Below are 17,220 nucleotides of genomic sequence, written 5' to 3' on the forward strand. Positions count from 1 at the left end.
ACAAACACGGAGATTATTAAAATATTTCACAATTACTTTAAATTTCAGTTTACCTGCAATCAAAAGGCATAAGTAACTGATTTCTTTAAGCGTGAGATCTAAAATTTGATGGCATATCAAGATACCTAATATCACCCTTCTTCACATGGATAATTGCAAACTTTTCATATACCTAATACAAACACAGAGTTCTTTAAGATATCTCTGAAAAACTTGACATTTCAGGTTACCAGGAATCAAAAAGTATAACTAGCTGACTTCCTTAAGCGTGATATATGGAATTTTCAGTTTATCTGCCATCAAAAGGTATATGTAGCTAACTTCCTTTAGGGTGATATCTGAAAATTGATGGCATAGCAAGATATTTAATACCATTCCACTTCACATGGATAGTTGTAAATTAGACAGATATCTAATACAAACTCAAAGTTCTTTAAGATATTTATGAAAAGCTTGAAATTTCAGGTTACCTGCAATCAAAAAGTATAAGTAGCTGACTTCGTTAAGTATGATATCGGAAAATTGTTGGCATATCAAGATACCTAATATCATACTTCGTCACGTAGATAGTTGTAAATTAGTCAGATATCTAATACAAACAAGGAGTTCTTTAAGATATTTATGAAAAACTTGAAATTTCAGGTTATCAGGAATTAAAAGGTATCAGTAGCTGTTTTCGTTAAGTATGATATCCGAAAATTGTTGGCATATCAAGATACCTAATACCACTCAACTTCACGTAGATAGTTGTAATTTAGTCAGATATCTAATACAAACTCGGAGTTCCTTAAGATATTTATGACAAACTTGAAATTTGAGGTTACCAGGAATGAAAAGGTATAAGTAGCTGACTTCCTTAAGCATGATATCTAAAAATTGAAGGCATATCAAGATACCTAATGTCAGATTTTGTCATATGTGCATTGGTAAATTAACAAGATATTTAAAACAAAGACGGAGTTCCTTAAAATATTGGTAGAAAACTTGAAATTTCATGTTACTTTGCAATCAAAAGGAATAGGTAGCTGACTTCCTTTAGGGTGATATCTGAAAATTGAAGGCATATCAAGATACTTAATTCCATTCCACTTCACATGGATAGTTGTAAATTAGACAGATATCTAATACAAACTCAAAGTTCTTTAAGATATTTATGAAAAAGCTTGAAATTTCAGGTTACTTGCAATCAAAAGGTATAAGTAGCTGACATCGTTAAGTATGATATCCGAAAATTGTTGTCATATCAAGATACCTAATATCATATTTCTTCACGTAGATAGTTGTAAATTAGTCAGATATATAATACAAACAAGGATTTCTTTAAGATATTTATGAAAAACTTGAAATTTCATTTTACCACGAATCAAAAGGTATAAGTAGCTGATTTCCTTAAGCGTGATATCTAAAAATTGATAGCATTTCAGGATACCTAATTATAGATTTTATCAGAAGTGCATTGGTAAATTAACCAGATGTTTAAAACAAAGACGGAGTTCCTTAAAATATTTTCTAAAAACTTTAATTTTCAGGTTACATGCAATCAAAAGGTATAAGTAGCTGACTTCCTTGAGGGTGATATCTGAAAATTGATGGCATATCAAGATACCTAGTATCACTCCACTTCACATGGTTAGTTGTAAACTAATCAGATATCTAATACAAACACAGAGTTCTTTAAGATATTTATGAAAAACTTAAAATTTCAGGTTACCAGGAATCAAAAGGTATAAGTAGCTGACTTCCTTAAGCGTGATATCTGGAAACTTATGGCATATCAAGATACCTAATATCACTCTTCTTCACTTTGATGATTGTTAATTAGTCAGATATCTAATACAAACTCAGAGTTCCTTAAAATATTGGTAGTAAACTTGAAATTTCATGTTACTTGCAATCAAAAGGTGTAAGTAACTGACTTCCTTAAGCGTGATATCTGGAAACTTATGGCTTATCAAGATACCTAATATCACTCTTCTTCACTTTGATGATTGTTAATTAGTCAGATATCTAATACAAACTCAGAGTTCCTTAAAATATTGGTAGTAAACTTGAAATTTCATGTTACTTGCAATCAAAAGGTATAAGTAGCTGACTTCCTTTAGGGTGATATATGAAAATTGAAGGCATATCAAGATACTTAATTCCATTCCACTTCACATGGATAGTTGTAAATTAGACAGATATCTAATACAAACTCAAAGTTCTTTAAGATATTTATGAAAAGCTTGAAATTTCAGGTTACTTGCAATCAAAAGGTATAAGTAGCTGACATCGTTAAGCGTGATATCTGGAAACTTATGGCATGTCAAGATATCTAATATCACTCTTCTTTACTTTGATAATTGTAAACTAGTCAGATATCTAATACAAACTCAGAGTTCCTTAAAATATTGGTAGAAAACTTGACATTTCATGTTACTTGCAATCAAAAGGTATAAGTAGCTGTTTTCCTTAAGGGTGATATTTGAAAATTGATGGCATATCAAGATACCTAGTACCATTCCACTTCACATGGATAGTTGTAAATTAGTCAGATATCTAATACAAACAAGGAGTTCTTTAAGATATTTATGAAAAACTTGAAATTTCAGGTTAGCAGGAATCAAAAGGTATCAGTAGCTGACTTCGTTAAGTATGATATCCGAAAATTGTTGGCATATCAAGATACCTAATATCATACTTCTTCACGTAGATAGTTGTAAATTAGTCAGATATCTAATACAAACAATGAGTTATTTAAGATATTTATGAAAAACTTGAAATTGCAGGTTACCAGGAATCAAAATGTATAAGTAGCTGACTTCCTTAAGGTTGATATCTGGAAATTTATGGCATGTCAATATATCTAATATCGCTCTTCTTCACTTTAATAATTGTAAATTAGTCAGATATCTAATACAAACAAGGAGTTCCTTAAAATATTTGATAAAACTTGGAATTTCATTTTACTGGGAATCAAAAGGTATAAGTAGCTGACTTCCTTAAGGGTGATATCTGAAAATTGATGGCATTTCAAGATACCTAATATCAGATTTTGTCATATGTGCATTGGTAAATTAACCAGATATTTAAAACAAAGACGGAGTTCCTTAAAATATTTTGTAAAAACTTTAATTTTCAGGTTACCTGCAATCAAAAGGTATAAGTAGCTGACTTCCTTAAGGGTGAAACCTGAAAATTGATGGTATATCAAGATACCTAGTACCACTCAACTTCACATGGATAGTTGTTAACTAGTCAAATATCTAATACAAACACAGAATTCTTTAAGATATTTATGAAAAACTTGAAATTTCAGGTTACCAGGAATCAAAAGGTATAAGTAGCTGACTTCCTTAAGCGTGATATCTGGAAACTTATGGCATGTCAAGATATCTAATATCACTCTTCTTTACTTTGATAACTGTAAACTAGTCAGATATCTAATACAAACTCAGAGTTCCTTAAAATATTGGTAGAAAACTTGAAATTTCATGTTACTTGCAATCAAAAGGTATAAGTAGCTGTTTTCCTTAAGGGTGATATCTGAAAATTGATGGCATATCAAGATACCTAGTACCATTCCACTTCACATGGATAGTTGTAAATTAGTCAGATATCTAATACAAACAAGGAGTTCTTTAAGATATTTATGAAAAACTTGAAATTTCAGGTTAGCAGGAATCAAAAGGTATCAGTAGCTGACTTCGTTAAGTATGATATCCGAAAATTGTTGACATATCAAGATACCTAATATCATACTTCGTCACGTAGATAGTTGTAAATTAGTCAGATATCTAATACAAATACAGAGTTCTTTAAGATATTTATGAAAAACTTGAAATTTCAGGTTACCAGGAATCAAAAGGTATAAGTAGCTGACTTCCTTAAGCATGATATGTAAAAATTGATGGCATGTCAATATACCTAATATCAGATTTTGTCATATGTGCATTGGTAAATTAACAAGATATTTAAAACAAAGACGGAGTTCCTTAAAGTATTGGTTGAAAACTTGATATTTCATGTTACTTGCAATCAAAAGGTATAAGTAGCTGACTTCCTTAAGGGTGATATCTGAAAATTGATGGCATATCAAGATACTTAATACCACTCCACTTCACATGGATAGTTGTAAATTAGTCAGATATCTAATACAAACAAGGAGTTCTTTAAGATATTTATGAAAAACTTGAAATTTCAGGTTAGCAGGAATCAAAAGGTATAAGTAGCTGACTTCGTTAAGTATGATATCCGAAAATTGTTGGCATATCAAGATACCTAATATAACACCTCTTCACGTGGGTAGTTGTAAATTAGTCACATATATAATACAAATACAGAGTTCTTTAAGATATTTTGAAAAACTTGAAATTTCAGGATACCTGGGATCAAAAGGTATAAGTAGCTAACTTCCTTAAGCGTGATATCTGGAAATTTATGGCATGTCAAGATATCTAATATCACTCTTCTTCACTTTGATAATTGTAAATTAGTCAGATATCTAATACGAACTCAGAGTTCCTTAAGATATTTGCGAAAAACTTGAAATTTCAGTTTACCTGCCATCAAAAGGTATATGTAGCTGACTTCCTTAAGCGTGGTATCTGAAAATTGATGATATATCACGATACCCAATCTCACTACTCGCCATACGTATCGTTATAAGTTAGTTAAATATATGATATAAACACGGAGTTCCTAATGGTATTGACACGGATCTTGAAATTTCGTTGTACCGATAATCAAAATGTATAAGTAACTGATTTCCTAAAGAGCTATACCTGAAAATTCGTGGCATACCAAAACACCATTTATCATTTCTTGGCATATGTATAGTCGTAAATTCGTCAGATATCTAATACAAACATAAAGTCAAACATAAAGTTTCTTACGGTATTCACACTTATGTTGAAATTTCAGGGTAACTCGAATCAAATTGTAAAAGTAGCAGACATCTCAAAATGGATGGTATATCAAATGATTGAAGGTCTGAATTCAATCAGTATCCCTTTTAAAGTAAACACTCAGTTGAAAAAGTTTATTCGTATTTTGCATTGCAATGTTATGTAATTGGGGATAATTGAGCATGAAATTTCATACGACTCCTCGTCCTCTTTAGAAATAAATCTGATAGATAATAATTTTCAAACTCATTAACCTTTATCTGGCAGCGAGCTCTCAGTAATTATAACTTTTATATTTTGTAGTAGCTGGCTACGAGTAGCTAACTTTTCTTACTTTTAGTAGCTGGCTACTAGTAACTGGCTACTAGTAGCTAGGGGTGAAACGATACAGTACCTTCTCGATTCGATTCGATTTTCGATACTGTAGTCTCGATTCGATGATTTTCGATTGGATACAATAGCATGTACCAAATTCTTTATAATGCTAAGATGTTTAATGTTTCGTTGTATTTATTGCTCTCTGCAAATAAATTCTACATAATGTAAAACCGTTTAACATACAGCAACACTCTTATCACTTGTTCTAAAGCCGAAATGTCGCCATACCCAGGATTTATACATTGGGGGTGCATTTTTCAACTCGACGGCGTCCATTTTGATACAGCAAAGTTTACTCATATGTTGATTGGGCAATTTTCAATTCCATTGGCTAATCAGAAACTGTGTTATCAAGAGCAGTGTGTGCTATGATTTTAGAACCGTATCGAACCGAAACAGACCCCGAATAAATCGAACATTGAATAGAGACCACTACATCGCGATTCAGCCGAATCGCGATGCATCGTTTCACCCCTACTAGTAGCTAACTTTTCCTGGTTCAAGTAGCTGGCTACTAGTAGCGAACTTTTCTCTTTTTAAGTAGCCAGTTACTAGTAGCTGGTTACTAGTAGCCAACTTTACCAATCTAGAAAAAATATCAGTAGAATTTCAGCAGTTGATGTTAGAAATGAAGTAAACAATTTGTTACATCTAGCAATAGCCCAAAATACTCAGGAAACATACAATCTGGGACTAAGATGCTTTGAGGATTTCCAGGATTCCCTAAACCTTAGCAAATTATGGCCCCCTACGTCAGAGGAATGGGGGGTGTTATATCAACTATTTTGATATCAAACATGAAAACACAAATCTTTTTGAGGCAGATGGGGTCCATATATCAAATATAGGCAATGACATTTTTCTCAACAATATTCGTGCAGGGTTAGAACAATTTATAACTAATGGATGGCAAGTGTAACCAAAGCTATACTAGAATTTGGACGGGGTATTTTGTGGCAAGGTATTGGCTCCAGGAGCTAGCCCCCCCCCCCCCCCTTGATGGCGGTGGCTTCAATGGTTAATACTGTAACCATTTTCGCCATGTGGAAGAATGCGTGTCTGGTTCCTGTGAATGGACATTGAATGATTTGATTGGACATTATTTTATGTATTGAATTATTTGGTGACAATTTGGTCATATATATATATATATATATATATATATATATATATATATATATATATATATATATATGAAATACTTTGATTGCCGCTCACCGGAATCATAGTCATATGTTTTTTTGTTTAATTGAAAATTGACATTTTAATGATTGATGTTTGAGGGTGATTGCAAATCGTCTAATTGCCGTCAACCGAAATGAGAAAGATCTGCTAAATTTGTTGCTTGATTTTATGATATAATATCAGGCAATGATGTGTTCTTGGCCTATACCATGTGGGTGTCAATACACAGGTGGCATTTTCATGGTAAAATTTTAATGTAAAACTTAAACATTTTACTCATTGCCTTGTTGCCAAGACAAACAACAGCCACAATGGGGAAGGGATGTTGTTTTAAAATACAATAAGTGCAAAAAATAAAACTTGTATAGGTTGAAATATTGCTATATCTTTATTTCCATCCCAGGACAAGGTCAGCTTACAATGTACACTACAAATTGCTATCATTTTGAATTTTTGCAGGCTGGTCTATCATAATCAGTAAAATATATAGTTTTGATTAATTCAATGGTTTGTTGTTGTTTCTTTTATATTAATTGATGATTAGAAAGGAACAATTTACCGCGTCCGACATCAACAATTATTTTAAAATGGGTCATTATCATTTCTTTGTCAACCTTTTTGATAACACTAAAGTTACCATTGAAATTATTTCGTGTTTAAACTTCTCCCAGGAAGAACCAAAACCGAGGCGTGCAGTTCATGTCTACTGTTTCGTGCAAGCCTTTCACAAAGCGTGCAGGCCACGACTACCGTGTCGTGCAAACCGTTCGCAAAGTGGTCAGCATTTCGTGTGAAGCGTTCCATGCAAACCGTTCCGTACAGGCAGTTCAACGTTCCCTGCAATGCGTCCATTTTTCCGTGCAAGAATTGTTTCGCACAGTTCTGTTCAAGTGGTGTAATAGTACGCGTCATGGTCTGTATCTTAGCTTTGGGTGTCATTACATTAAGATATTCGCATATCAATCGGATGTATTGTCCCCTTCAGATCTGTACATCTGTGACTCTTCAGAATATTTTCCATTTATAGTTTTGCCTGTGTATACATGAAAAGAAAAATCTCTTCCTGTCGTTTTCAACTCAACATTTAGATACATCGACAACGTTTCCTCTATTTACAATCATCATTTTTATTCAAATATATATTCGATATATCCCAGTGAACCCGAAATAAAAAACACCACAGAGTCGTCCATATCTGCTTCATATTTTCATATTTATATATTTTAATGAAAATGAATATTCACGGCAAACTAACGACTCGACTTTATGACAAACATGATGAAGTTTGCTTCTCCATCGTCAAATTCTTATATCTATGTAGCAATATTCCATTATCACCTGCATATCTTGTTTATATCTCTCAATTGGATCGATGCGCAAGAGCTTGTTCTGCATGTGATTGGTTTTCAAATCGTTGATTTTACAAGGGTTTCAACAGTCTCGTTTAAAGTCGGCATTTTGCAAATTCTATGGTCGTTATGATTTGGCAATATCTAGTTTGCAATACAACCTATCATTGCTTCCAATGATGTCTGATGTGTTTCCTACCTATTATTAGACCGTCCTTCGCAAATTGAATTTGACTACGGATTACTCTGTCTACATGATCGGGATATAGGGATCACGGCGAATGTGTCTAGTCGACAGGGGATGCTTACTCCTCTTAGACTCCTGATCCCATCTCTGGTATATCCAGGGGTGGGTCTTTAGTAAACTCTCTATTTTGCATTCTTTACAGGAGTTATGAGATGTATCACTGTTTTTATCTTCACCTTATGGTTTGCCTATGCGTGAATCCCTCTACCTTTTTAGTTACGGTTCCATCATCTTCCCAGAAAATCATGGTATTTAGACATGAACAAGCGTGAGTTTAAATGAAATGATGATGCTTGCATATTCAAAATTTGACATAGCATGACCCTAATATTCTTAAAAAGGCGATTTGAAAATATACCGTATACTACACGGTAGGTGTGACTGGTCAATAGCGAATGCTTACTCCTCATAGGCACCTGATAGCACCTGATCACACATCGGGTGGGACCAGGGATCCGTGTTTGCCCTATCTTCATACTGTGTTCTTTATAAGAATTATCAAATTGATCACTTCACTATCTTCCCTTTTTCATATATTTCTATATAAAACTTTAAACCCCCTTTGTGGTCTAGACTCTGTAGTCATGGCGTGAAGAAACTTGAAACTGCACTACACCTGGATGCTTGCATACTAATTTGGCATATCATAATCTTGCAGATGTTCAGATTTAAAAAGAATTTTCCTATATATCCCTATGTAAATCCTTGAATCATTACTATGACCCCAACCTTCCTGTATGACATGATGAGAAGAAACCGGAATTTACACGGTATGGTTTTTGCAAATTCTATTCGTCTACTTCTTGAGATTTTACAATGGTTTCCTATTTCCTGAATTTTTGGTTGGACCCACTTTGATTCCAGGAACAATGATCTTGATTTTATAAGGAAGCTTTTACACAAGTTATGCCATTTTTTTTTTACTTTTAAATTGAGAGTGGACACGGTCTTTCATTTCAAGAGCATCAAGCTCCTTTATACAAAGATGATTTATGTTAAATGTGGTTAACTTTGGATAAGGGGTTCAAAGTAAAAAGTCGAAAATGTTAAGCACACTGACAGTACACGACAAATTACGGAAAATAGACAGATGACAGAGATAATGTGATCAGAAAAGCTCAGTTAAGAGTTTCTATCAGGTAAATACAATGATAGTGAGTGCACTATTATCTGCACAAATACCTATGTTATTGCATATACCTTATACAGGTAATTCTGTCAGTGGCGTTCCTTCTGCTAAAACGAAACCAAAAGATGTCGATAAACATATGTAGGCATGCAACAAAATTGAGGTAACTTTGAATCAATCACTGAGTCAGGTGTCAAGATAATATTCATTGCCATTGTCTTGCAATAAACGTCGAAAGTCATACATAACACTTTCAGAATTGTTTCACTCTTTTCTGTGCCTTATCCTTATTGCAAAATACAAAGGGTAGAGGACATATCAGTCACAGTCATTCTTTCAGGTCACACGATGTGTTTGCGGACTGGGCCAAGGTCATTCAACAAATGCCAAAGTAACTTTTAAAAACAATATTTCCCCTGATCTTAACTTTAAAACGGGGAAATATAACATATATATCACAAAGGTAAGTTATAGATGGGCGTTTGCCATAATCTGATCAGAATACAGGGCTCACAGCGGGTGTGACCGGTCGACAGGGGATGCTTATTCCTGCTGGGCATCTGATCCTACCTCTGGTGTGTCCATGAGTTCTTGTTTGCCCAACTCTCTATTTTGTATTGCTTATAGGAGTTATGAGATTGCTCACTGTTCGTTATCTTCACCTTCCATTGAACCACAATATTAAAGGTTTGGTATTCAAGTCCTTCAGTTTGCCATGATTCTGAAACATGGTCATTTGCCCAAGATCTCTGTACTCGCCCCCTAAAATTAAAATATTTATCCAAACCATAATTTTGTAATTGAAAAACTACGGCGGCGTAGAAAGGCCAAATTAAAAAATATAGTATTCGTTCGGAGGAATGAGCAAATTGTTCAAACAAATTAGTAATTCCTTCGGACGAATTACCAATTTGTTCGGACGAAATAGAAATTTGTTCGGAAGAATTAGGAATTTGTTCGGACGAATTAGCAATTTGTTCGGACAAATGAGGAATTTGTTCGGACGAAATAGAATTCGTTCAGACGAAATACTAAATGTGTTGTTGTTGAAAATATGGAAGAAACATAAGATAAAGTTGGAGTTACTGGAAAAGGTACAGTTCTACCATTTTTGGGGGATTGAATCAAGGTGAAATTTTACATTATTTGGCAGAGTTTAAGAGCATTGTGATAAGCAAGGGAACACTTAAAAGAGTCTTTTCTTCCGCTCAAGTGTTTAGAAGAAAGCATTTGCTTAAAGTGACTTTATTCATAGCAGGAAAAGTGGAGACATCAAACAAACTTCATGGATATGGATTAATGCATCTTCAATGTCTGGGTATACCATGACACAAGAAACTGTTCGATTTCTGCTTCAGATAATTGATCCGTTAGGTGTGCAACTTCGTATTAGAGGGATACTAAGACGGTGTGTTTATACAAATCCTGGTCCGGACTTCACGTGGCATATATACTCTTACGACAAACTAAAACCCTTGGGTATCTGCATTAATGGATGCATTGATGAGTACTCTAGATACGTGATATGGCTGGAGGCGTTTGCAACAAATAGTGACCCTGCTGTAAGAGCAAGTTATTTCATCTCAGCAATGTCATGTTGAAAATATGCAGAAATTGTTACGATACGAACATCAGGATGAGTTCTCTAATCGACGTTTTTGTATGGTTTAAGTAACTATAATCAGAGGATAGAGGCCTAGTGGTCGTATTTGAGAAGTCATAATGCGCAGTTCTGGATATCTCATTTTAAAGAATTAGTAAACGAAGATAAATTCACTGGCAACTTTGTCGACAAAAATTACTCCAGTTCTGTTTAATGAAATTTGATACAGGTATGAGGGAACAATGCTTTCAGGCTTTAAGAAAGAATAAATAAGACTGTTGAATCAATGCGTGCGTGATTGAATGTTGGTGTGTGTGGGTTAGTTAAAGGGGAGAGGGCATGTACAAGATCGAGAAGCTCTTATTTGGAAATTGTGGCACCGAGTCCCTCTATTCAAATTTTTGGATTGCGCAGGTCCCCCCCCCCTTTTTCAGGGTGTGTCAATGAATAGGTCATTCATGTACTTTTAATAAAGAGGTCCTTGGTCCACAATGCTTACTTGAGAAAAAAATTCCAACTGTATCAAAACTTCAAAACATATTTTATATTTTATACCAAGTCCATCGATCTTGAAATTTGTTCAAACGCTTTGAGTCTTTCACAATAAAGTAAAACACCACTTCCACACTTGCTTCCATTCATGTAACAAGCCGATCTGATTAAAATCAGCTCCTTGATCCGCTCCTTTATTTTGTTTTTTGTCGCTACACGAGTAGCGACAAAAAAAATAAAGAAGCAGATCGAGTAGCTGAATTTAATCAGATTGGTAACAAGAGTACTGCAAACGGTACAACATACGCCCGTCGGAAAGTGAAATTCAACCTGTAAAAGTAGGTCTTGGTACACCAATCTATCTGACAAGAGGACTGATTATGTATTTCTTTGAGAGGGGGGTTGTTACAAAACGTCAGTGCAATATCTGTATTTATGATCAGAAAAATTCCAGGAAACTATTTGACCTACTTTTTAGCCCTAAAGCAAGTCATGGTGCACCAATTAAGTTGAAATGTGAACTGATTATGTATTTGTCTGGGAGGGAGGTTGTGACAAAAGCTCAGGGCAATACCTGTATCCATAAAGAAAATAAATCTGGAAAACTAAACTGTTTGACCTACTTCTACCCCAAAGTAGGTCATGGTGCACCAATCTAGCTGAAATACTAACTGAACTTGTATTCCTCCGCGAGGAAGCTTGTGACTAAATGTCAGGGCAACATTTGCATCCGTAATGAAACAAGTCCGTGAAACTGTTTGAACTACTTTTAGTTCTAATGTAGATCATGGACGGACAGTTGAAAACCAGTTGAAATGCAAAGTGAACTTGTATTCCTCTGAGAGGAAGCTTATGACTAAATTTCAGGGCGATATCTGTATCCAGAACGAAAAACAGTGCACAAAACTATTTGACATACTTATAGTCCTAGAGTAGGTTAAGGTGCACAAATCCAACTAAAATGCAAACTCCCTCTTCCGCTTCTTGAGAAAGAAATTGTGACCAAATTTCAAACTTGTACATGCATCCGTTATGGACAAAAATCCGGAAAACATTACCTCGGACGGACAGCCAGTCAGCCAGACAGACGCATGGACAGCGTCATAACATAATCTGACGACGGAGGCATAAAAATAAAAACAAGGTGAACTCCTTCTTCTTTCAGAAGGCAACGACCTGATTTGAATAATATACTTTTGTTTATAAGTTATTTTATATTGTTTGTTAAAGGTCCGGACTGGTACACGTTTTTCTAAAGAAATATTTTTTTACCTGCACAAGTACATCTTAAAATTCTATAAACACAATCATATACTAGTAACGTTTTATGACCATCAATTTAATTGCTGGGGCAAGTAGAAAGAGAAAATAAAGGATTTGACCCACAAACCACCAGATATGGCCTAGTCTTAAAAATGATTGATTTTAATATGAAATATTACTCAGGATTTGTGCTATTTGCAATCGTTTATCTTTTCTTTATATGTTTGATAGTATTCAAATATCATGTCTTCAAAATTAGGGTATTTTATTCTCACTTTCTTCAATGTAGCGTCAATATAACGTCAAAGTTATGGAAGGCTGATCTCATTCATTATAATATGTAATATATACAGCGCCTCACATTAATATAAAACAATTAAACAGCACATTATGTATAACATAATTGAATATTCTCTCTAATGACATTTTTAAATAAAATAATATATGCTCCCGTTTCGAATTACGCTTTAAAATTACCAGGAAAGTAGGGCAAATAATTAAAAGGATACCGCTTTATGAAGCGCTTCCTGTTAGCCCGAATTTTTTTCACAGGTAACATGTGAACGGAGATGATAACGGTACCTGATCTCGTATCATTCATTATATTGCAAATAAATAGTAGATTATCAATAGTACGGTGAAGAAGTAATCGATATTTCGGTGGAACAACCAGTATGCAGATTGAAGCAACTAATAATGTAAGTGTATGTATATGCTCTATCAATGCAATTGCAAAGTTCTACAAAAGTTTGCAAGGATATTTTCACTATCGGTATCAGGTCATGTTCTATATATTTCGGATGTTTTTAGTTTGACATGCAACATAAATTGGATATCATTTGTAATCGTTACTTCTATATAGCACCCCCTACTTATTTGCAACAAGTTAATGCATAGAGACTTGTCTTCCGAATTGTGTGCGGGGGTGTTAAATAAAATATGAATCCTCTTTAAAATCACTGATCACCTTTGAAGTCGATCTGATAAATTTATTTGAATACTAGTTCAGGTGTACTTATTAAGTGGCATTTGCGGAACTAGCATGGTTTATTTTAATGGTTCCTCGCGTAGCGGTACTTATATGTGAAAGCAGATCATATGATGAATCAAATAGCTATTGATTTTTAACTATCAGTACCTAATGAACTGCATTGTGATGGGAATACGTCATTTTCCGACATAACGTCATCAAGTGTAAACTTGCATCCATAATACTGTTTGTATTCTTTAATTACAATTTTAAGTGAACATAATCTCTACACCAATCAAATTAACTACAGTAAATACTGAATGGGTTAAATATTGATATAAAGAAACATACTTCTAGAATATATCCTCCTGATCCAGATGTAATATGTCACTAGATATATCAGTACTGAGACAACTGCTACCACATATACTACTGTTGTTTTACTGTTACCGTCATCATCAACTGGATAAATGTCACCTCTAAGAAAAAACTCTCACTTTCAGTTGTTTTTCAATAGCACTATATTTCCTATAGCAAGATGTTGTATTTTTCCTGAGGCATTCCTGAGAAATGAACTTTTTAAACACGTTTATATACACAGTAACACATCGACACTGTATTTCCTATAGCAAGATGTTGTATTTTTTCTGAGGCATTCTTGTGTAATAAAGAAATGCAATTTTTAACATGTTAACATAACACATCGACACTATATCTTCCTCTTATAGGCTTCATTCTGAGGCAACCCTCTCTACGATGTAATTTTAAACGATTTCACATGTAGATATCACAATACTTTTTCATGACAGTCTCCATTATGAAATAGCACTATATTTCTTGTAACAAGATGTTGGTTTTTTTTTTCTGAAGCATTCCTGTGTGATAAAGAAATGCAATTTTTAAAGACATTGACACTATTTTCCTATTATAAGCTTCATTCTGAAGCAACCCTCTCCACAACGTAATTTTCAAATATCACAATACTTTTTCGTGACAGGCTTCATTGTGAAATAACCTGCTCAAAGAAATAAATCTAATTTTCAAATTATTGTAAATAGAAAAAAGTTGAGAGGTTTCACTCCGAGATAATCCTCTCTAAGATATATATATGATATATAAAAATTATTGATAAACCTACATGTACTATTTCTTATCAAAGGTTTCATTTTGAAATAACCCTCTGTACGGTTTGAGACTTCCAAATACAGTAAACACGTTTTGATCGAGCCTCCAGGATCAGGAAAATAACTTCGTTATTACCAAACTTCGCCCTATCCTATAAAACTGTCGTTATTTCCTCTCATAAAGGAATAAATATCACTTTGCTATAAGTGTGTATTCGTTATTAAAGTGTTTGTTATATAGATACGGATTATTTATGGACATTCCAGGACCCCGCGAGCCATTGTACAAATAGTAAACATGTAAAAGTATGCATAATAAAGATATATGTATATAGAGCTCAGATAACAAAATATATCAGGAGATGATGTAGATAATAGTGTTTGATGTCAATGTTTGCTCCTGTCTTCTATTCACATTACTGTTAAAAACTTTGTTAATAGCCTTGCATATTTTATTGTATATTTTGTCCTTTTTCTTTAACTAAACATTACCTTTCAGTTGGGGTATGTGTGCCGTTAAGATGAGGTGTAGTGTTGAGGTAGAGTGTCCTCTCTGTCGTCGTCGTAGTCGACGGGTGCACTGAGGTTAACGATCCTCTTACTTCATCATAGCATTCAGGATCTGCATGTCAAACGAAACCAATACAAGTTACGTTATTGCAAAAAACAATCAGGCAGAACATCGAGAGGTTTTCATTTGTTTTTCAGGGATTTAAATGATGTAAAAGGGTACAGCACTTTGATATGCACACTTTGTCACAACCGTAAATAAATATATGATTAGCAAACCTGCAAATACCAATAAATAGAATATCACATACTAGTATTTATTGTTTTAAGTTCCTTTTAGAAATTATCATACTGGACCTCTGTTTTTAAGATCATACCCGAAAGGTTTCTGATGCCGAACGCTTAGCGAAGAAACAGTTATTTTCTATGTTAAGAACTCGGAACCCCCAGGAAGAAACAGTCACTGTGTATGTTAAGAACTCGGAACCCCCGCATGCAAGTTACCTACATATACCTCCTAGGCTACTGCGATCAGTATAAATTTAATACATCGCATAGGTCAATGCAAATACTGTTACTTTCAAATACTTAAAAACATGTCAGTATTTGGGATACCATGCTGAATGATCGCCAAAACAGCCATACCTTTCAGTCGCTTAACACAAGAAAACATAAGAATTTTTCAAATGATAGTAAAATAACAAATATTTTAGTATTTCGCTGAGGTGGAGATATAAGATGTTGCCAGTCTTTATGATTGCTGCAGCAGGTACAAATATAACATATCTATTTTTCAAGTAAATATTCTACATATGTACATGACGTATTCATTTTACGTCACTGAGGTATTAAGTGAGTCAAACATGTAATCGAATCAGATGAACCCTAAAGTTTTTAGAATGGTTCTTCAGTGCTTATACACCCACTTCAGATGACCAGGAAATTTTCAACATGGCACTAGCCAGCCAACATGATATAATAATGACGCAATGGTACAGAAACAGTATTCTTGGGTTATGCTGAATTTATCCAAAGTGTATCATGAGGACTTTTGCTCTTATCATTCGGAAATAGAGTGCTCGTACCTAAATGCACATTTGAAATGAGTGGGGGGTATAGAAGTTTATAACGTTACGTTGGGAAATTTCAAGCAGAATCGTGCTTCACAACTAGACATAGCTAATCGAATTGCTGTAGATTTGTTATCATAAAAATGAAAAGCCAGCTTTCGTTTCTAGGCTACCGATAGATTCGTTTACACGTTATGTATTTGTAGGGATCCCTACTTTCAAACGGTGTCCGACACTGTGACCTCCCAAAAACTTCCTAAGAAATTAAGTAATTTTAGTTTTGTATATTAATGTAACAAATGAATACTACATATACAGACATATATTTTATTAAAACAATGTTTTCTTGTTTTACCCAGTGATGATAGTAAGCATTGCACAAAGAAATCATAGTTCGCATTAGCGGGTTATGCAAATATTTTCTGCACAGATTGTTACTTTCGTCACACAATAAAACAACACTAAAAGACATTGCATTGTTTATATTTGTATCGCTTTATATTTTAAAAGTAATATAAGATATATTTAAGTACTAAAATATGTTTGCTTTAAACAGAACAACAATACAGTTTTTGATCTTGACGACGCGCCATATTTGGTAATTATTACGCGGACGGGTGGTATTAAAATATCGGATCGAACTAGTTTGCAAAATACATCCATCCATTGTCGAGGACGGAAATAAAGGCAATTTCAAAAGAAATATAAGAACGCTGTATAAATTTATTTTACAAAAAAAAAAAATCCTCTTGAGTAAAATTCCTGAGCTAATAAATCTTTGAGTGCCGATATATTACTGTACCCTAATACAATTTATAGATAGCAGAACATACATTTATAAGTTTCAGAAGAATTGTAAACGTGTGGACACGTCTTGCAATTTGTTGAAAAACTAGCACGGATACTCTGCAATTCTGCTATAAACACTGCACACGTTCTTGCTGCAAAGAGATACAAATATTACAAAATATTTCTGATATTCGTTTGTTAAATCTATATTGGTATGAAAATTTG

General features: G+C 33.9%; 1 protein-coding gene across 1 annotated transcript in view; it reads right to left on the reverse strand.

The window, feature by feature from the left end:
• LOC125656040 (uncharacterized) overlaps nucleotides 1–17,220 on the reverse strand; it is a 189,938-nt gene that overhangs the window by 153,090 nt on the left and 19,628 nt on the right. The window contains exons 5-6 of the mRNA XM_056143735.1: nucleotides 17,040–17,147; nucleotides 15,119–15,248 (exon numbers count right to left, since the gene is read on the reverse strand). Of these exons, the coding sequence (XP_055999710.1) occupies nucleotides 15,119–15,248; nucleotides 17,040–17,147 (238 nt within the window). The remainder of the gene's footprint in view (nucleotides 1–15,118; nucleotides 15,249–17,039; nucleotides 17,148–17,220) is intronic.

This window comes from Ostrea edulis, chromosome 7, assembly GCF_947568905.1.
Source record: "Ostrea edulis chromosome 7, xbOstEdul1.1, whole genome shotgun sequence".
NCBI lineage: Eukaryota > Metazoa > Mollusca > Bivalvia > Ostreida > Ostreidae > Ostrea > Ostrea edulis.